The 21918-nt window shown below is 51.0% G+C and overlaps 1 protein-coding gene across 1 annotated transcript in view; it reads left to right on the forward strand.

The window, feature by feature from the left end:
• The window catches only part of SND1 (staphylococcal nuclease and tudor domain containing 1), a 424177-nt gene that overhangs the window by 386243 nt on the left and 16016 nt on the right, over positions 1 to 21918 (forward strand). Inside the window, exon 17 of the mRNA XM_024554944.4 lies at positions 20060 to 20248. Within this exon, the coding sequence (XP_024410712.2) occupies positions 20060 to 20248 (189 nt within the window). The remainder of the gene's footprint in view (positions 1 to 20059; positions 20249 to 21918) is intronic.

A 21918-nucleotide genomic window follows, 5' to 3' on the forward strand; every position in this document is an offset into this window, starting at 1 on the left:
AGAATATTTTACAAGTACTGAGAAAGATGAGCCGCAACTCATGATGTGAAATGTAATTTACCAGTTGTAACAAATACCAAGTCCTGTGTTTAAGTTAAAAAAAACAGTTACACAATTACAAGAAGGTGGCCTAGCTTGACGGCAGTTCATTTGAAAATTACCCCAGTTTGTTTACTACAAACTGTACACTAACAACCATGGGAAGTGACCGATAAAAATTACATTAATAAAGAAATAGTATAAACAGAACAAGGTAATTATTGTGCTCTGCTTGAGCAACATCTGGGATATTGTGATCAATCGTGAGCGGTGTGTTTGTAGAGAGTCCTTGACAAATGGGAGGAGCGTTCCTCAGAAGGGACCGGGTAGTACAGAATGTGGGAGCCAGGTCCAAGTGTAATGGGAACCATGGGGGATGGAAAGAAAGGACAGAGAAAACATGAATGATGTGAACAGCCATTGCATAGAGGGTAGAGACAGGGAACAAACACTATTCGTGGACTTACTTTTGTTAAACCCTGTGTTAGTCGCTCATCAACAAGTCTTTTCTCATGTAATCCTCAAAAGCAGCCCTCAGAGCCAACTTTCCCAATGTTACCTACTGGTAAATGAGAAAAAGGGATCCGATTTATTCCAAACTGCTCCTGACTACTTAGACCAGTAAAAGGAAGTATAGGTGGGTGGGTTTTAACTTGAGAGGAGGCTTTCGAACAGTGAAACAGACTCTTGGGTGGAGAGCTCCCTGTTAATGGAAAATTTGGAGAGAAGCTGATCATCTCCCAGAGGGAGGGCGACCACGATGACCTTTAGTTCAGATGGGGTGTTCTGTAATTCCCTCTGGCTTTCTGAGGGCAGCATCAGGCTTTCTGAGAGCTGCTGGGAAGGAAGAAGGGGCTGGAGCTGGCAAGAGCCCTTTTTTCTGCTCAGCTCACAGATTCCAGCCATTTACACCAATCTTCGCGAGTGCCCCGACTTGCTTGTCTCAGTGCTTTGAACAAGCTCTCAACCTGGCAGCCTGTCTGTCAAGGTTAGATCTGGCCCTCCTCCCCTTTTTGACTCCCCTTCATTGGCACAGCTTGTCTTCCCACTCAGGGAAGGGTATTTTGAGGAGGCTCTGCACGGTCTCCGTTTCCCTATCACTGCAGTCTTCCCAGCAGCAGCCTCTGAGGGGGGTGTTGCCAACCTACCTTCCAAGCTGAGTGTGTTGACAAGGCCCTGTGTATATCTGCTTGCTCACGCTGCAGCCTGATCGATGCCTGTCAGAGCTCAGCATCAGAGTGACAGCCACTTGCCAGGCTGTTCACTGAACACAGCTCGTCCGTCAAGAGAAATCAGACGAAATTCATCTCCTGTCCAAAGCCTAGCCCAATGGGCTCTGTCTGGAATGCCATTCTTATATCCCACCCTACTTTTGTGCCTTGAAAATTAGTCCCCCTGGGATTTTGGTGTTACGTTGCTGGGTCCCGTGGGACAGAGAACTACGATCAGTAGAATGATGTGAAGAGACCACTACCAGCCCCTACCCTTTAGGAACTTCCAGTTTAGAGCAACTGGCTGCTGTATGGACAGTGCTGGTTTAGTGCAGCCAGAATTGACACATAATTTCTTATAAAATAGCACATAAATCAAAAGGAATTAATTTAAAATTTTGCATTTGTATTTTGGTTGGAGTGCAACCAGATTAAATAATTGTGTTGCAGACAATTGGTGGAGAAGAGTCTCTTTAGAAGGTCTCATTAGACAGGTAATTAGGGAGTTTTTAAGGCTTTCAAATGGGCAAGAACACATTTTGGCAAAGGTTCTATGTTTGTAAACCACTGGGGGCTGTGAGAAGCCCTGTCACCCTCTGCCTGGCAGGAAGTCAGCGAGCCGTTGCTCTTTCCCCTCCCGAAAGCCCCTTCTACCCGATACAAGCCTGCACCTGAATCTTCAAGAAGCCCTTCTCCAACCCTCAGCCGCTGCAGCTCTTCCATTTCCCAAGGTAGCTGACTCTTAAGTGTAAAGAACTCTACCCTGTCGCCCACCTCAAGTTGTGCCAGGTAATTCTGTCCCCTTTACCTGCCCCTCCCTTCAGGGATCTGAGTGACTCACTGGTGTCAAAAACGTTGCAGGGGACCAGTCAGTTCGGAAGGTAATATTTTTTCTCCCACCAACTAGAAGACTGGAATACAAAACTGATCAAAAGATGGAAGGGAATGTCTGGATGGTAAGGGAAGGAGGTCAGCACAAGAGCAAGAGTGTAGAACAGAGCAAGCTGAGAAAAATGAGGTGGGGGGAGGGGACAGTGCAAATCCAGCAAGCAGAGGATGGAGATCATAGGTGAATGGGAGACTAGGGAGAAGCCGGAGTTTGGGGTTGGCTCTTTCTTTGGCTGGTCCTCAGAGAGCCTTTCAAACGTGGGAAGGATTCTCTGGTACTACCCTCTAGGGATGTGCAGGTGGGATCAGCTGCTTGCTTGGGCCTCCTGGCCCCAGGCTGTCCCACATCAGCAAGCTGAGCTGTCCCCAACCCAGGCCTGTGGACTACAGCAGTCACAGCTTTATGGCTCACACACAGGAGCCGCTCTGCAATAAAAGAAAATAAACCAAGGTGAAGGGGATGGCTGGTGCAGGGGGCGGGACCCCGGAGAGCTACGCCTGCTGCCACCTGTCTTCCCTGCACGGTCACGGTTAAGGCCCTGTCAGTAAGTTGTCTTCAGTCCCCTGGGCCTCCTAGGGCTGAATGAGGGACCCACGTAGTGGTCAGTTGTAGCAGCAACAGCAGCGACATACACATGGCTTTGTTCAGTGCTCCATAGGCCACAGGCCTCAGGGCCTTCTCCACGGCGCTCTAGGGACAGGGAGTAGAAAGGAGGTTGCATGTCCTGAGACGAAAAGGGGTTGAGAAGACTCAAGTTGTGCCCCGGGCTACCTCAAGACCAGCCTTTATAATACAATCTCTGCTGTCCTACACCTGGGGTAAGTGCCTTGGAACACAGACCTAGCCGGATGAGGTAGAGTCACAGACCCATCAGTGTCCAACGAGAAGTGGGGAGAGGCACAAGCACCTGGCTGACTGTTCTCCCAGGGTCCCCACCTCACACATACACTTTTCTGCACAGCGGGTATTTATGCCTTGCACAGAGGTGGGCCTTAGCCATGGTTCAAAGTCACCAATAATTTTCATCTTGTCATGCAGTATGTCTGACCCTTTGATCAGAGAGCTTTTAAATTTCTCCTCCTTGGCCTTCTTTCTTCGCCTCCTCCCCCTGGTTCCTCCATCCCTGGCTTGATCCAGACTCATTGATGAGCCTCAGCTTTCCTCACACACACCAGGCACTAAATCTTTCCTGCCTGCCTGGAGACCTCCCATCATTTCCCAAGCTCACCTCCGCCCATGAATGCTTAATTTAAAACTTCTGCTGTCGCTCAGCAGTTTGTAATTCTGAGGCCGATTTCAGCAGAGGGAATGAAATGAGCCGGTGAATGTAGCTAGAAAGGTGAGCAGAAAACCATACACACAGTATCTGTGATGTGGGGAAAGTCTTTCTTAACTATTTAGTATAATAAGATAAATATCAGCAGTGTTGAGTTACTCTAATAGGATGAATAGCTGCCTGATCTGTGGCCTGCAGGATGGTTTTGAGTTTTAAATGTCCTGATATTCACAGTGGTGAATTCTCTGGGCTTTTCAACAATAAACTCAGTTTTCAGTTGGGGAAGCCAGAAGGATTTTGTTGTGGTGAGAGAATTGGAAAGGCAGATTGCCCTGGCCGGGTGGCTCAGTTGGTTGGAGCATCATCCCGTACACCAAAAGGTTGCAGGTTCAGTCCCTGGTCTGGGCACATACGGGAGGCAACCCGTCGATGTTTCTCTCTCTTCTCTCTCTCTCCCCCTCCCTCTCCCTCTCTCTGCCCTTCCCCTTCCCTCCCTCCCTCCCCACCAAAATCAATAAACATATACTCAGGTGAGGATTAAAAAAATTTTTTTTAATTTAAAAAGGCAGACCCACAAGGGGGAGGAAGGAAGGTAGGCCATGTTCTCTATCTTCTCTACAGCCTGTGGGCCACACCCTCCCACCTCGTGGGAACTCTCTACATTTGCCCTGGTTCTTATCATCTTGGTGTGGCTGATGTTCCCACCAGTGGGATCTAAAGGTGCCCCCTGTAGCTTCAGAGGTTTGAACTTCAGAGATTAGAGCCCCTCTTGGGGTGTTTGCTGTAGCATTCCTCTGCAGAGTCCAGGGCAGCATGGACAGAATGAAATAGGAATGGTGACATCTGGCCTCATGGCAGGGAGGTGCCCTAGCCTGACCACGCCCAAGAGAAGGAGTTGCAGCTGGTGGCTCTCCCAGGCAGGCAGAGAGGTGATGAGTTCCTGGGGCTGGGCTCATACCAAGCAGCCGGCAGAGAATAGATGCAGTGAGTCCCAGAGGGTAATGAGCCCAGAACACTGCTAACTGGAGTGCTCAGCATGGGATCATTGGGGAAACCAGCTCAGGCAAATCTGTGCAGAGGGAAATCTCAGCTTTCTTAATGACTTTCTTCCTTTAGACTGACACATCACCCCTTGGCCCAAAAGCAGAGCAGCCTGGGCCAGCAGGAAGACATATTTCTCCCAGGTCCACTTCCTGGCGCCTCTCAGCATGCCTCCATGCCCCACTCCCAGCCCCTATGGGCCTTCCACTCCCTGGGTTAGAGCTTCAGAGAACTCTTAGACATGTGGGGGTGATTCTCCCAATGTCAAGAGCCAGTCTCTGCAAGTAAGCAGGACCGTGTTCAAATTCTGGGTTCTCTGCTTACCAAATGACCTTGGTTAAGTTCCTTAATCTCTGTGAGCCTCCTTTCCTTATCAATAAAATGAAACTAAAAATAACCACTTCACAAAATGCTTGTGAGGATTAACTAAGGCAATATGCAGTCTGTGAACCTAATTCAGTGTGTGGCACACAGCAGGTACTCAATAAATGTTAATTCCTCTTTCCTGTAATAGGAACTGTTGGCCTTTTCCTTCAGATGTAGACGTGGAAACTGCAGAGCCCTCTTGCTCCACTGGACATCCTTGGTCCTTCTTCCGCCCTGCCACATCTTCCTAGAGATGCAAGGTTAAATCACAAAGATCTCCCCTTGCAGGGCACGCTGTACTCTATTAAACTTTAACCTGCATTTTTTGCTGTCCACCTGGTCTTGGAAGCTGTCTTTGTTATGGAAGTTCTGGATAGCCACCAGGAATGCAGCTGTGTGGAAGGTGCTGCCCAGAAACAAGAGCCCTGCCAAGCACCGCCTCTCCCAGTAGTCCAGGATCTTCCTCCTTCAAGCACCTTCCAGGGCTGCCTAGAATCCTGCTGCTTGTGCATAGGCTGTGGGAACTGCGGGGTGGCATCCAAGAAACCAGCAAACTTGGAGGACATAACTGAAAGACAGTGGATTCACAAGAACAAGTTGATTCAGGAAAGGACATGAACACTAAGATAGGGAGATCTTTGTTAGGAACAAGAATCAGGGAAGGCTTCCTGGAAGAAAAAAGTGGTGTGGGGTTGCCTCTTACAAACAGCTTCACATGTTTTCATTCTGCACTCCTGGGCAGAAACATCCTGAAGGGGTGAGGAATGCCTTAGCATTCCTCTACTGGTAAATGAAGAGACACGTCTCTGAGTGTGAGTGAGCTCTGCCGCCTCTGCGTCTCCCTTGGCCGAGCAGGAGCTATAGCTTATCTGGCTTTTACAACCATGGTGCAGGATTGTCGCCTCCGGAACTGGCAGGCCTACAGGAAGGGGGTTGGACAGCTCACACGCCTGGCAGATCATCTAGACCAGAGCAGAGGGTCCTTGAAGGGGACTTGGCGGAAATGAAGGTGGTGAGATGGAAAGGTGTAAGCACCATCTCATATACTTTCTCTTTGAGGAGACAGAAGATGCTAAGAATCTCTTCTTAGCCCTCCTTTTTCTTTCCCTCCTCCCTGTGGTGTCCCTCTGAGTACCTGCTTGAGAGAGAGAACATGGCTGGCCTTTCCCTTCCTTTCTGCTGCTTCTGCCCTCCCTACTCTGCATTTTCCTGCCCACTGGCTCCAGACAGCAGCTCAAGAGCAGTGGGCAATTGAGAGCACCTCAGAATAGCATTAAAAGAAATCAAATTGCTTAAATGGTGTTTACACTGAGTGGCGGGGCGGGGTGGAGTCTCAAAGCTTTTTTCGGAGGGCGCGGTGGCAGGACGTCTCTGGTGAGGGGGGGCGCGCTGACAGCAGTAGGTGCAGCCTAGCTGCCCTCTGTCAGAAGAAGAGCCTCAAACAGGCAGCCAGGCTTAAGCAAGGGTCAGGCTCGCTGTGCTTCCCTTAAAGTCAAAGGGACTCTTAATTATGACTTCTGGGAAATCTTAGCCAGAGATACTAAGCATCTTCATTTCCTATCTCCATTTCAGAACATGCCTATTTTGGGGGAACGCTCCCCACGTGGAGCAGAGGGCAGGTGTCAATGGATTTCTGCTTATTGCAACCAAATTGGAAGGGAGAGACGGACAAGTAAGGCCACCTGGCCTTATTTTGGAGAACACAGAACAGCTACTGCCTGCCGAGAACAGGGCAAAATCAGCCTGGTCAAATAGTAGGGTTGAGGGGCTCCCACTAGCTCCTGGGACCTTGTTAAGCTGAATGGCATTTGGGACATTTGGTTGAAATGGGAATGAGAGAAATAATCGTGATTAATGGGACCCTGGCTGCTGTCAAGAGAATGGGCAGAGTTGTGTCAACAACCAAGCTGCTGACCCATCTCATAGTGTCCTTTCTTACACTAATATTTCTCCCTCTTCTACCCATGCTCTTTACTCCAGTGGCTTTGAGAACTTTGAGGAGCTGGTTACTAGGCCACCAAAGAACATCGGAGAGCCCATGCCATGGGCAGTGGGTAAAATAGAGGAAGAAGAGGGAATGTGGTCCCAGTGCAGTGAAAATGCCCATGCCAGCCCACACCCGTTGCTCCCCACATTTCTCAGGGCACTACCACCAGCCCTGCACAGTGGGTTTGGAGGGCTCTGCCATATGAGAGCTTCGCCCAGACCTTAGAATGGGTGGCCTGAGAGATTAGTGGCCCTCCAGGTCACAGTGAGCAGAAATCCAGTCTTCCCATGTGACAGGAGGATGAGCGCATGCAGCCCTCAGCCAGTGGCGCTGCTAGAACTCAAAGACTGTTGCGGGGGTTCTGCATCATCTCAAAGGGTGTTAGGTGTTCCTTACACTGTTATCACAGGTTTATAACAGCTCGGGAATGCACATCAGACCTGAGCAGAGTCCCCTGTGGGGGAAAAAGAAGCTTTTCTGTACTCTCCTAGGTGCTTTCAGCTGGTCTGACAATTAAATCTATATAAGAAAGATGCCATGAACAAGAGAAATAACCAAATTTAATTACATAGGTACTTATGGGCATCCCACATACATGAGAGTCAGAAACCCCACACACGTGGTTCAGAGACAGAAAGTTAGATGAGGTGTGTGTGGCATTTGAGCTAAGGATGAGATAAGACACCTTGTGGCTTCTGAGGGGAGGAAAGTCATTACAAAACAGTAAGAGCAGATGATCAGTGATTAGATCTTTGCCCTGTCCCATAGATCAGTCATAAAAAGTTATATCTGGTGATATCTCTTGTTATGGGTAAGACCCCCCAGTTTAAATTCTTTGGGGGGGGGTAAAAGTTTCTTGTGAGCCTGCGGGATCTTGACCGCCTTCATCTCAAAAGAATTCACATGCCAAAGGAGCACGTCTTGGGAAGGCCTGTTCTGAGCCCCTGTTCCCAAGTGCCCAAATCTCACTACTGGCCCTAAGGGTAGCTTCTGAGAGGAGTGAGGGGAGAGGACAGGACACACTCTGTGGCCTGTTCCAGGGTGTAGATTAGCAGGGCTGCTGGCAGCCTACTACATTGCCTTCATGTGCACAGAAAGGGGGTGCCCTTCCGGAGTCAAGCGCAGCACGCACAGTGCAGGTTAGTGAGGATTGCAGGCCCACGCCAGGCTTCCTGCTTGGCGAGTGAAGGCAGGGTGGAGGTAAGGAAGGGTGCGCGTGAGTGCAGGGGTGTGGGTTTAATAAGAGGAGCCCAAGTATGATGCTGGGCTGATGATGAGAGGCAAGGGGTCCCCCTCCCCCTCTGGTGAAAGTGCTCCTTCATCATCTTGCTGCCATCGGCTGTGTCTGCAGTTGATCTGACATTATTCCAGAGCAATGGGCTTGCCACGTGTTAAAATTGTTTGCTGTTTCTTGTATTTAGTTAAATCATGCATGTGAATTGCCTGGTCCCTAGCTGTAAGTGTAGAATTTCTATTGTCCAGGTTCTTCTCTCTGATTCCTTTTTCTGGCCTGCAACAGGCATTGGTGTCTGTGTCCCTTTTGCCAAGAGACCAGGTGATAGTGAAAGAGAAGGAGCTCTGTGTCTCCTTTTCCCCAACATAGGACATTCCTGCCCCATCCTGACAGCTTTTGAGTGGCCCCTGTGGCCATAGCCCAGTTATGAGAACTCTGAAGTGACTTAGCCAGGCGTTGGCTCCCAGTCTACAACCCAGATCACCTCAAACCCAACAGCAACTGCCTTTCCTTAAAGGTTTCCCTGTTCTCCTGGAAGGGCCTGAGACCTTGTAGCACTGGGGGCGGGGGGGGACGACTTAAGGCTCTCTCAGCCCTTAGATATTCCCTCAGGTGACTGTGGCCTGACCAGCACATCTAACCCATGTGGAGGATTAAGCGCTAGACTGTGGTCTGGGCCCCTGTCCTGTTCTCGGAGCTCTTCCCCTAGCTGTCTCACATCTGCTTTTGTTCTTTACCACTTCCTGGCTGAGGGAGGGTGGCCAGGAGTGGGTAGATGTGTTGGAGACCAGAGGGAGACAGACACAGCTCCTGTCTGCGCTCATGCCTGGGTAAGCAGAGGAATCCATCCTTATACCAGTTACACTCAGCACAGGCAAAGCCAACTGCAGAACAGCCCCCTCCGCCCATGACATCCGGGTGCCTCTGAGTCATCAGTGTCGGCTGCACTGACTGAAGCTGGCTTCTGCCCCTTTGGGTTCCTATAAGCAAGCCTGCTCTGGCAGGGGCAACTGCAGGACAGCCCTGTCACCTTAGAGGTGACACCTCGAAAGAGCCCTTCTCCAGTCACTTTGGTGCCGTGGTATTTCTCCAAAGACAGTTTTCTGTCCCAGGAACTTTCCTTCTCCAAGTTTACTGCCAGCGATCTGGAGAATCTGAGACCTTTTACTTCTCTTTATCTCTTGACTGTCTGCTATGTGCCATTAATAGGGTAATAAATGGCACAGAGATACTATTACCATTAGTAAATGCCTATTACAGTAGTGTAATTAAAAGTGGTATAAGCAAGTGCTGTGGGGGAAAGCACTACCTAGGTGAATAATGGAAAGGTTCAAGTGGAACCACATCTGTACAGAATTTTAATGGAAGGGGTGGGTAGAGGTATGTAAATAGGAAGAAGCATTCTTGCCAAAGGAAATGACACGCACAGAGGCCTGGGACAGCGTGTCACATGTGTGGAGCTGGAGGTGGTTTGGCATAACTAGAGCACAATGATGAGAACCAAACTGGTAGAAATTGAGACCAATAAGAACCCAGTTATAAGGAGCTTGTACTGTACTGTCCTGAGGAATTTGAACTTCAGCAGAGAACAAGGAAAGGATTTTAGTAAAGGAAAGGTGATCAGATTTGGATTTTTTAGAAAGTAACCACATCATTTACTGAGCTCTTACTCTATGCCAGATTCTTCTTAAGTGTTTAACTTCAATCAGTCATGTTTTTCTCCAGTAAACCCTCTGGGGCAGTTACCATTATTATGCCCATTTGACAAATAGGAAAATCACAGAGCCAGAGAGATCAAAAAACCAGCTCAGGGTAGTAAGTAGTAGAGCAGGATTTGAATCCAGGAGGTCTGGCTTCAGGGCCTGTGCTAACACTGTGGTAAGCCGCACTCGGCAGCATTGTTAAGGGCCCTTTTGGAAGAGGCAAGGCTGGTGGCAGGGGTGCCAGTGAGGACACTGTTACCCAAAGCTAAAGCCGCACTAGTCAGGGAGTGGCAGTGAGGATAAAGGAGAGGGGAAGAATTGAAGAGGCATTCAGGAAGTAGATGGGTGCGACCTGGGGATTGACTGTGAATGTAAAAGGAGTCAAGGATGATTCCGAAGCTGCTTGTGCTACCAGTTGGGATAAGAAATGCGGTTGGAATAGCAGGTTTTATAGTGAAGACAGCAGATAGACGTGTTATATTTGAAATTTATCTGGTGCAGTTGAATTCTGAAGAGAGGTATGAACTGGAAATAGACATTGTGATGTCATTTAACTCGGACAGCTGTGAAACGTGGGGCCTGTCTACAGCTTAAAATGGCCCCCTGGGGAATATCCATATTCAAGGGGCGTGTTGGTGGGAAGGAATTTACCACTGAAACTAAGAGCCGAGAGGAAAAAGCCAAATTGGGAATCACAGAGGCCTAAAAAAGTTTCAAAATAAAAGGTGGGTGCTTAGCTTTCAGATCATTCAAAAGGTCAAAGATAATAAAACCTTAGAAGAAATTATTAAAATGGCAATTAAGAGGTCTCGAGTGACCTTTGAAGTGGTAGTTACATTGGAATATCAACAGCAATGACCAGCCGCTTTGGACGGGATGCAAAAGGGAGCTGGGCAGCACACTGTGGGTAGAGCAAAAGGTCAGCTGGAGGGGTGCGAAGTCAAAGCAAGGTTTTCTGCCATGGGCAAGATACCTGAGGAAAGGGGTAGGTGCTGGTGGAAAGGGGAATTGACCTGCTGATAACAGAAGTTCTCTGTTCTCTGTCTCATAACTGCTGGAAATAGGTGCCTGAGGCAGCGGAAGGAGGGTGCGACCTAGAGCCAGGTTAGTGGTGGAAGGGAAAGGAATCATGGGTACCAGCGTAAGTGCTCTTTAAAGGCGGACTGTGGTTCTCCATAGAAACTCACAGCCGTCCAGGTAAAGAAGCCTGAAAGTTGGAGTCCGCAGAGCAGAGTGCACCTGTCCTCAGAGCAGGCCATGGGGCCAAGGAGATAAAAGTGCCTGCAGAGAGGAAACCAGCATTCAAACTTGACCTTCTTGGGCACCACTTGATCCTTCAGACCAGGTCAGAGATTTGATAACCTCATGCCGTTACTCCATAGGATTTCTTCTGACCAAAAAAAGGCCATCCCCTAGCTCAGTCCCTGTAGGGGACTTGTAGTACAGCCTAAAGTTCTCTGGTTGAGGTAAAGAATGCTGCCTGGAGGCACCTGATGAAAGCCAGTCTTCACTGCCCTTGTTGGCTAGCGCTGCTCTTCTGCACGGTCAGCCGAGGGACACGCGGAGGAGCTGGGCAGGTGTGCTCCAGTTTCAGAGGGTGTTCCAGAGCCTGCCTCGGGCTCAGGAAACCTGTGGGAAAGGCTGCCAACACTGGTACCCTGGACAGGGGGTAGGGGCAGAATGGGGGCCCCCTGATGCAGCCACATTCCCTGCATGAACCTCAGGGGAGAGAGAGTTAAATTTCCTTCTAGCCACCAGCCCCAGGTTTTCCCGGGAAGATGAACAGTCTGCTTCCCTCGTTGTCTGCACCTAAGGAACAGATTGCGTCAGTTTGTAAACTGTGTTACTGCTTGCAAAGGCCCAGAGTCAGCAGGTTTGCGTTTCCCAGCAGACTCGGGATGCTTATGGCCTTGGCTGCTTCTCTGCCTCAGGCAGGACCAGAAGCTGTCCCCCACCTCTGTCGTCCCACCCCTCATCCCTGAGGCATTCAGGGAGAGAATGACATCCTGAGCGACCTGGCTCTCTGCTCAGGCCTTCCCTCAATTTCCAGGAGCTTCTTGACCCTTCTTGCCACTGCCAACCCAGGCTTGATTTACAGGCATTCCTACAGCTTTGGCTCGGGCCAGCACACAGATAACAGAAAAGAGGTTTTCTGGAGAGCAAGCAGCTATGTGGGTTGGACTTACGAGTCATCTGGTCTGGAGGTGATGCAGGATTAGGAGGAGAGGTACTGATGGAAACTGGAGCCCCGCTGCCCAGGAGCACAGGGAAGATTCGTGCTCCTCACTTGCAGCTGACGCCAACAGAGACCCAGGAGGCATTTCCTTGGCACTGCCTCTCCGCTCCCAGGGTGTTACATGATTAATTGCTTTGTGTTAATGTTCATCAACTCTGAAAGACATTGGTGTGCCTGCGCATGGCCAAGAGTGCAGGGGACACATTGGCTGTGTTAAGCTGCTACTTTATTAAAGTGAGGTGTTTCTTCAAGTTCACGGCTCCACTGTAGCAGCACATCACAGCCTTCGTGCAGCATCAGTGGTGGTAGAAGTGCCAGCTCCATGGTGTAGCTACTGCTGCGTGGCAGGAGAGTGTCAGTTGCACTCTGGTTGCTCTGGATTCCTACTCACGGTCTTCCGGAAAGCTCTGGGTGGGATACTTGGGTGGGAAGAGGCTGGAGTGCCTTTCTTCTATTTGTTCCGCACGTCTCTGCAATTGCACAGGAGTTGGCGATTACAGTGTGGGGCTTCCCCACTTGCCCATCTCTCATCAACCGCCAGTCACACTGGTCCACCACCAGTGCCTCCCAGCCCCCTACCCTAACCTTAGAAAATTCCAAGCAGAGAGAATATCAGAAACCCATTTCCACATGAAGAAACTGAGCTGGGAGGGCAGGTGACACACTCAGTCCAGGAGAGGCAGAGCTCGTCCTGTTACAGGAAAAACTCAGTTCTTCTGACGAGGTAAAGAATTACAGATCAACAAGTCTATTGCAGAGTTTGTTAGTGACGTGTTCTCGTGGAAGAGAACGAGTCTTGCAGGGGCGAGGGCCAGGGGTGAAAGGCATAGTCTTGGGTGGCAAGAACAGCAGGTCCTTTGTCCTGAGGACTTCCATACTTGCTGGGGCGGGGGTGGGGGAGTTACATATTGACTGGCAGGTAAAGATGGTGCCAGCTTCCCCTGGGTGGTGGGGGCGGGGGGGTGCATCACTACCCAAATGTAGGTACGTGGGGAGGGTTGTTAGCCCGAATTCTTATCTTGCTCCAGACCACGTTTGTTCATCTTGTTGTAAGTTGGGGCAGTTACCCAGAGTTATTTTGGGGCTCTTTCTGTAAGCATTAGTGACTCCCTCGTAATACAGACAATTAAGCAGAGTTATTTTATGGGCTTCTTCTTTGGGCACTGTGGACCCCCTCATCTTCTGCTTCTAAACCTTGGGGTGAATACACAGTTTCAAAGGTTTTTTCCCAGATAGTGGAAATGATACACAGAATTTCAAGGAATCCCCCCCCCCCATTGCTAGCATGGTGTTTCTGGTGATGTTGGAACACCTGGCAATCTCATTGCACCAGGCTCAGGACTGCTGAGTTAGCGGGTGAGACATGTTTCTGCCATCCTCCCTGCTTTGGTTTGCTATCTGTCCTCCTCAATGCCTTCGCCCCATGCCAGCCTCATTTCTACCTTGTTCCCAGTTCCTGGCTTCTTGCTGTAGTTGTTGCTGATGGCTTTGGTGGTATTTTGGTGGTATTTGGTGGATTCTGGCCAGACAACATGTGGGAAGGATGGAGGCTTCTGCCTAGGAACCCTGGAGGGGGGGGGGGGTCCCCGATGTCCCCGACCCAGACATAGCCCTGAGCGCTCCTGCTCGTCCTTCTAGAGGAACTTGGAGCCAGCACCCGCCACCCCTGACGTCTTCATTTGCAGATTCCCCAGGGCAGGGCTGTCCTGAGCTGCTGCTTCTGCTTACTTTACGTGGCATTGCCTGTCCTGCCTGTGGCGGCTCGCCTCCCTGGGGGCAGGAGCATTCCCTACAGCTGTCTTCCAGGCATTCCTCAGCCTCTCAAACTATGGGGTTAGGCTGGCTGTTGATGGGTAATTTCCTGTGCTGCTGCAGGCTCTGTGCACAGAGGCAAGGCCAGTGCACATGTTGGCGGACCTGCCCCTCAAGTGTCCTGGTACATAAAGGGAAGGTGGGTACACATGTGTAGGGTCTCCTGCTCTCCTCCATTGCCAGTAAGTCCCCTGCTGTGTGTCCTCCCCAATGAAGTCTTTACATTCCTTTGCCCAAGAAGCCTTCCTGTGACTTTGTAGCTTTGCCCCAAACTTGGAGCCACTAGTCAGCAACTCGGCTTCTGGAACAGGAGAGGAAAAACAACTAAATGAAGTCCCACGGCAGTAAGAACTTCCTCTGTGGTCCTACAGCTGAACTCTTAAGTAATTCTCTCTCTCACTCCCTCTCACTCATATCTCTCTCTCTCTCTCTCTCCCCCTCTCCCCTCCTCCTTCCCTCCCTCCCTCCCTCCCTACCTCTCAGAATTCGCAGGCTGATTGGCTAGGGAGGGCAGGACCAGCTAAGAGGGTAGTGAGAGCTGTAAGAACATCAGCCTCTACCTCCACTTCTTGTCCTTCCTGCACATCTCAGTGAGCTCCAGCACTTTCCTGGCCTGCGCTGCACCCCAGGCAGAGAATGTGCCTCACTGCTTAGAGCAGAATGACTCAGCCCCCACTGCCTGTTTGAAGTAGTTCCTGTGTTGAGAAGCTGGACAGAATCCAGACAAGGGAAAGAAAGGAACAGTTTGGGAGGGATGGGAACAGGGGCTGAGTATATTTTTTTGCAGGCCCGGGGCACTGCAGCTACTGAGAGAGAGACTGGAAAACTAAATAAACTCATGGCTGCCGCCACCTTTACTCCCTCATTTACTCCCAGCCATGGAGAGCTAGGGGCTGCCCGGTTGCCTCTTTCCTCCTCCCCCTTCTCCCCTCCCTCACCCACCAGCAACTGGGAGGGGTGAGACCGCAGCCCGGCTGGGTGGGCACTGAGGTGTGTGTGTTGCCTGGGCTTGGGAGCTCTTCCTCAGTAATTAGGAGACATGCAAATTAACAGGCTGTGCCGTTTGTATTAATTTGGTAAATAAGCCAGAACAATTTTATTAGTGGCACATTAATGTGCTTGGGAGCAGGAGGACATATCCTACTGTGAGGCAGCAAGACCCGCTGGCTGCCCCGGCCCACAGACAGACCGGGCCTAGTGTGTCTAGCGGGGTATGGCTGGCTAGGCTACAGTGCACTCTTTGGCCCCTGGGCTAGGCAGAAAAGTGTCCATCACACATTAGCTCTGCCCATTGACCCCCACTTGCCTTACTTCCCACTCGGTATTTGGCATGAGGCTCTCAAGGTGTAAGAACCCCCAAGCTTTTCAGTTGGTGGGGAGCAGAGGGGGTCCAGCTCAGTCAAGCCGGGCTGCAGCTGGATATAACCATTGAGGCTGCTGTCAGCCAGCATCAGTTGAAGGGAAGGCAAAGCCGTTTACGTGACTTCATCTGATACAGAGGGCCCTGTTTTCTTTTTACAGTTAAGGAAATGGCTAGGAGAGGTCATATAACTTGCCCAGAACTTAACGGCTAGAGTTAGGATTTGAACCCAAGTCTGTCTGACTCCCAGGATCTAGGCTTTTTCTGCAAGCTCATGGCCCAGCCAGTACACCCGGCCCTGGGGAAGATTGCAGAGAATAGAACAAGCTTTGTCCCCCACAGTCTAGTTAGAGAGAATGAAGCTATTTGGAAATTAACTGCCCTGACCAGGAAGTAATAATTGGTGAAGATGAAGCATTCACGTGTTAAAGTGCTTAACTCTCATAAGTGCTTGACTTACTTATATTTGCTCCTTTGACCCACATAACAAATCCTTTTAGGTGGATACTGTTGCAGTTCCAATCTTATAGTAAACAGGCACAGAGAAGTTAAGTGACTCACCAAATGTCGTGCAGATGGTAGGTGGGTTTAAATGCAGGCAGTCTAGGTTCAGAGTCCGTGATGTATACAGTCCCCTGAATACCAGAGGGCGGGCGAGCCCATAGGTGTCAAGAGAGCAGTTCACTGTAGGCCAGGGGTCAGGGAAGCCTTCACAGGAAGGTGGTATCAGTGCTGGAGAGGTAAGCTCACTGGGCTAGTTCAGGACCACAAAATCCCACCCACTCCACCAGCATCAAGAGGTAAAGGCAAGAGATGCTGGCACATGGCTGGGCTATCAAGAGTGCATCATGAGGCAGCATCCTTAAAATAAGCCTGAGGGTCAGGTCTGACCATTAGGCTTGTAGGCTGCTCACTTCTGGCTTAACCAGACTTACCACGAAGGCACTTCCTCAGTGTGGTGCCACCCGCCCCCCTTCCCATAGTCTCTCTCAGGTGGGGTAGTCTTCTCCCTGCCACATCTCTGTACCTCCTGCTCCAGCTCTGTGTCTTCCCAGGTCTCCCTTCAGTGTGAGCGCTGAAAAGGGGAATGAGAGAAGAGCCACTACCCGTTCCCTGCTGACACTGCGTACATCCATGTGTACACAGAGCTCTGGTGCCCTCAAGGCCGTGGCACACACATGCGCTCACCAGAGGCACTCTGTCAGCCCGTGGTGGTCTGCAAAGCCTGAACTCCCTGATGTTACCATGCCATTGCCGGAGGCTGGCCAAGAATATCAAAACTTTGAGTCTGTAAGTTGAACAGAGAAGTAGAATTTACACAGACATGGACCTATATTATATACAGGCAAACCACAAATTTTGGGCAGTCAGTATAAGAAAGAAACACAATGAAGGACAAACACACCTTCCTTCCCACATAGCAACCTAGGTGTGCTCTGTTTAACCTTCTGCCTACCCAGAGCTAGGGAAGAGTTGAGACTTTGATCTTCAAACTGAACACCATGTGTCCATTGAGGCTGGGGTGTCTCCAGAAAGACACAAGCGTGGGACTTGACTAGAGAGGCCAGAAGCCAAGAGACTGGGGAGCACCAGGGCCAGTTGCCCAGGCCTGTCTCTCCACTGAAGCCCACCCACCTTACCCTGAGTGCCTTCGTTTGGCTGAGAAATCACTGTGGTCGAGCAGCTGTAATAAAAGGGGAAACAGATACCCCCTGGTGACAGCTTTATCTCCATCTATAACCTGAGATTGATTCAGTGGCAGCATAGTGCCCAAGGCTAGAGATTTCTTCTCTGCAGCTGACCCGGCCCAGGAAGTTGTCAAGCCCAAGTTAGTGTATAGATTGCGGGATGGGAGGGGCCGTGTAAGTGTGATGTCAGTGCCCACCTGCCAAGAGAGCCTGGCTGTTCAAAGGCAGCACGGCCCCAGGTATAGCTGCCGATCGCTGGGTCTCCCTCTAATGTGAGCCCTTGAGAGGCCGGCCTCTGGTTTGTGGCCTCAGAGAGGGGTGTACATCTGGGGTTTGCCATGTGGAAGGAGGTCTGAGTGTGGGCGCCTTATAGGACAACAGGGAGTCTATCTACCTGCCCAGTTGCCTTTGCTACCCGTCTCTGAGGTTCTTGCATTCATTTCTAGCAATTCAGTGCCAAAAGGAGTGCTGAGCATGACCGTCAAGCTTCTTGTCACAGCTGCACAGGCCCACCACAAGCTACTCGAACCTGGAAGGAGGCCTTGTGCTCAAGCATGACAGCCATCCTCAGTGTTAGGAAAAGGATCTTGGCTACTAACACAGTGGAAGGCAAGAGGCCAAACCTGGGAACTCTAGCGGCTTCACTGCTTTCAGCTGGCCATAAGGAGGTGTCTCATGAACCCTTAAATACACGGAGGACACTGGTCTAGTGGTGGAAACCAGCATGAGAATACACACATACACTCACCGTCCTCTGCCTGTTACCTCGTGAGCCCAAAAACAAGGCAGATAGCCCCTCTCGCCTTCCTTCTACTTCCCAGAATTCCTCCGGGACCTGCTCCATCTTGGCCTTGGCACATTCAATAAAGCTTGACAAATTAAGAAAGATAAGAGATGGGTTTCCCATGTATCTTTTTGTAAAACAGAGTTGATGTCCAATATTATATCAGTTTCAGGTGTACAACGTAGTAATTTGACAATTATATAGCTTACAGAGTGATGGCCACTAAAAGTCTGGTACCCTCTGTCACTGCACAGCGTGGTTACAATATTATTGACTCTCTTTTTTATGCTGTGCACTGCATCCCCGTGACATACTTATTTTATAACTGGAAATCTGTATCTTTATTTCTCATTGGATCCAGCTCTGTTTTAGTCTGGCCGCCGCAAGCCTGGCAGCCTCTTCCTCTATCCATAGCCCTCCTCCTCTGGGGCTCCCCGTGGTCCAGCAGCAGAGTTGCCCCAGTGCCCTGGGCATTTGCAAGGTGGCAGAAGGCTCCTAAGGAAGCCCATCACTCACCTCCATGAATTTGGTTGCCTTACTAGCTGGTAAGCTCTTGAGGCACCTGTTTTTATGAGAGCACATTTTGCCCACCTACCTTTCTCACAAATGCAGGTTCCAAAGTAAATTACTTGCCAGAATTAGAGACAGTAGAAATATGTTTTGACATAGGTACCAGATACGGGTTCTCCCTGCTTTCACCCTTCAACAGCATGGTACAGTGTTGGATAGACCCAGCCCAGAACATCCCAACACTTCCACCCTGGCTCTGCCAGTGAGGCGCAAGGCCCCGTGGTCTTGATAGTGGAGGGAGCCGGCGTGAACCAGGCGGGAAGCAAAGGAGGGGCGTGGAAGTTCGACTGGAGGCAGATGGGAGTGCTCCTGAAACAGGGCTGTGAAAAAGGGAGGGAGGCGCGGGCAGCTCTGCCTTTTACTAGCTACACTCCCTTTCTCTGTGCCCGCCTCAGTTTGCCCCTACAATGTCAAGTTGGGTTTGGGTCTATACATACCGTATCTTTTTTCCTAATTCTTATAAACTCTGCATATCCCCTTCTGTACCACATCCCAACTTCAGGCATTGTTGAACTTGTACTTACACTTGAAGGGTTAACTGTGGACCTCAAGTAGGAAGAGGGTGTCCAAGAATGGGAAGAAGCCAGGGTCCTTCCTCCCTGGCCCTGCCCCTTCTTCTCCCACTGCCTTCTCTGCACACTATGCCATCTCTGTGTACTTCGAGGGAGTTATATCCCCTGCCGTCTCTCCCTGCTGAGTCAGAGATCCACCAGGTGGGGGGCTGCTCTTTTCCCCACCCTCACCCCTCCAGCCCTCTGCCCTAGGCTGCTGCCACTGGCTGTGGCCCAGGCTTCAGAGAATTCACAGGTATTTAGACATTCATTTTATTGCTTAATCGAGCTTGAAGCCATTTAAATTAATACAAGTTTTTACATTTGGCAGCAAGGCTTTTACAGTCCGCTTTAGCAGGGGAAGAAAAAGGTTGGGAGAAAATCAAAGACGGAATTTTTCTTGGGCTATTGCCTCCTTGAGGCGGGAGCAAACCAGCCACCACAAGGACCGAGGCCGTGGGGCTGCCTTGAGGGAGCAGAGTCAGTGCTGGCTCTGGGGTCCGAGGTCTTCCGTGGGGGAGGCCCAAGGGCCCTTGAGCCCTCTGGGGATCCCCGAGGGTTCTGGAATCCTGCCTCAGCACACACCTCAAGGTCTGGGCTTCTGGCAGTTGCTCTTCCCGAGGGTAAATTCCTGCTGGGGTCGCCCCCTAACATTTTCTGGGGTTAGCGTACTTTCTGCCCACTTGTCTCATCCTCTCCTCACCTGACTCTCACACCGCCACTTTTTCACCTCTGTTAAGCATTAGTTCATTCTCTCCTGTGAAGAACATAGGCTCCCCTCCCCCCCCAGGGATGGCCTTCCTTCCCAGAGTCTGCCTCTCTTCCTAGCAGAGCTAGGGGAGGATAATGAAGAAGAGTGAGGTATACCCAGAGCTGTCTGCTTCTGATCTCACTCCTGACCCCCAGCTACACACATACACTGCTAACAGGGACTCCCTTGCTTAAGCTAAGGAGTCAAGTTTACCCTATTAGCTCTCTGTCAAAAGGAAGGGGAGTTTTGAAGTTGCTTTGTCAGTGATGTATCTATTAAGGATGATTCTGAGCTGTGAGAGGCTAGAAAGCATAGGCCCAACTCACAGAAGGGTAGCAAAAGGTTCTAAGTGGGTCGGCATAGCAGGGGCTCTCATAAGCTCCTGCTTTTCTGCTTAGCACAGCCCCTTCCCTCTGCTAGTTCCAGCTGCTCTTGCCATGCGGAACGAACCTGGTGGTGGCTGCCCAGGGCCTGTGAGCACTGGACCCCGCTGCTGCTCTCCTCCCCTGCACAGCCAGGGCCACCCCCTGCAGGCTGACACCCCCTTTCTCTGTCCCCCAGGTAGAGGTGGAAGTGGAGAGCATGGACAAGGCCGGCAACTTCATCGGCTGGCTGCATATCGATGGCGCCAACCTGTCCGTCTTGCTGGTGGAGCACGCGCTCTCCAAGGTCCACTTCACTGCTGAGCGCAGCTCCTACTACAAATCCCTGCTGTCTGCGGAGGAGGCTGCCAAGCAGAAGAAGGAGAAGGTATGGTGTGTCATTGGGCGGCGGCCAGGGGGTTGTCACTCGCCCAGCTCATAACTTTCTCTCACCCCGACTGCCCCCACTAACACCGCTGCCTTCAAACAACACATAGACGTGGTTCCGTCATCCCCCAGCTGAATCACCCTGGTTGGTCTCAAACCCCATATCAGGAACCACGTAAGACCAAATGCAAGGCTGCCAGCTTAGGCATTCTCAGCCAAGCCTGTGGCAGACCTGAGGTGGGCCACAGGCCTGCTCGGGCAGACCTGCAGCAGAAAGCTGTCTGGGAGGTGACCTTGGATCGATAACAGAAATGACTGGGGGTGTCCCTGTGGGCAAGAGATGGGCAGCGCTCCTGACCCTTCCTGCAGCCCACATCTGAGTTTCCGTCACATTGCCCTGCAGGGAAGCCCATTTTGGAAGCAGCCCCAGGAGACGTATAAAGCTGTTAGGACAGCAGATTTACAGCCCATCAGTCTCGCAGACACTGCCTTGAAGAGACAAGGGGGGTGGGTCTGAACGCAGCTTTTGGAAACAAATGGACAATTAAGGAACCTTAGTGGGTTTAGTGGTGGGAGCTGAGCTCAGCACCCCCCTCCCCCAGCCTATTGCCACTGACTTACAGCCCAACCCTGATAATAGGGATAAATCAGCCAGTCACCAATTTGTCAGAGCTCCCCTGAGTTTGAGGAGGATTTCGTGGGATAGCCATGTTGAGCCATAAATTTGTTCCAGGAATAAACATTTCCTTCCCCATGGGGCAGCCATCTGGCTTGCAGCTCGCCTCCCAGAGCCAAGGCCCAGACACCTGCCTAAAGGGGTGGGGGGCTCCGGGGCCCTGAGGGCCCCTTATTCTTCTCCAGCCTGGAGCAGCCATCTCTAGCTCAGTCTCTTCCCCCCTTCTTCCAAGAGAAGACACCACTTCTCCCAGGAACAGGGCCCAGGGCCACCCTCCCAGATCTCTCTTTTCTTCCTGTGTCCTGGGGATTGGGGCTGGTGACCAAACCCCAGTGGAGGTGGAAGGACTCCAGGAAGAGGTAGCCCAAAAAACTGGGGCAGATGAAAGGAACTGTCCATGCCTTGGAGGGAGGATCACCGTGAGGCCTCTGAGGATTTTTCCGTCCTTCCTCGCCCCCGTTCTGCTCACATTAAACCCTGTCTTCCTAGAGCAATGGGGAAACAGGCAGCCTCAGCTCCTACAGCAAAGGTGCTTGCTCTTGGATTTCCTGTTTGTGACAGCTGAGCTTAAGACTGCCACCCCCTGTGTCCTCTGCCTGCGGCAGGGAAGTGGAGGTGATATGGTGCTGGGCCTCAAGTGCAAAGGGCTGAACCTTCACAGGGGGGTGGGGGGCACCATGGTGGGCATCAGCCTCTGACACCCAGATTCTGAGAGCATCTTTGCCCCCTGGTCCTGCTCCCCGGCTGCTCAGCACATGAGCCCAGTAGCTACCTCTTCAGATCTGAGTGATCCTGTGAGAGTAGAGACCCCAGAGGGATCCAGGAGAGGACAGAGAAGGGAATCTGGCCTGAGGTGGAGAGGTGGATTCCTTGCCAGGTGCTAAACTGGGCATCGCTATTTACTCCACGGTGGATTTGCCTGAAAGAGCCCAAGTCATCCTTTCACTGGTGCCACATGATGACACTGAGGAGTAATTACCAGTGATTAATTACTT

The sequence above is a fragment of the Desmodus rotundus genome, chromosome 6 (assembly GCF_022682495.2).
Source record: "Desmodus rotundus isolate HL8 chromosome 6, HLdesRot8A.1, whole genome shotgun sequence".
Taxonomy (NCBI): Eukaryota; Metazoa; Chordata; class Mammalia; order Chiroptera; family Phyllostomidae; genus Desmodus; species Desmodus rotundus.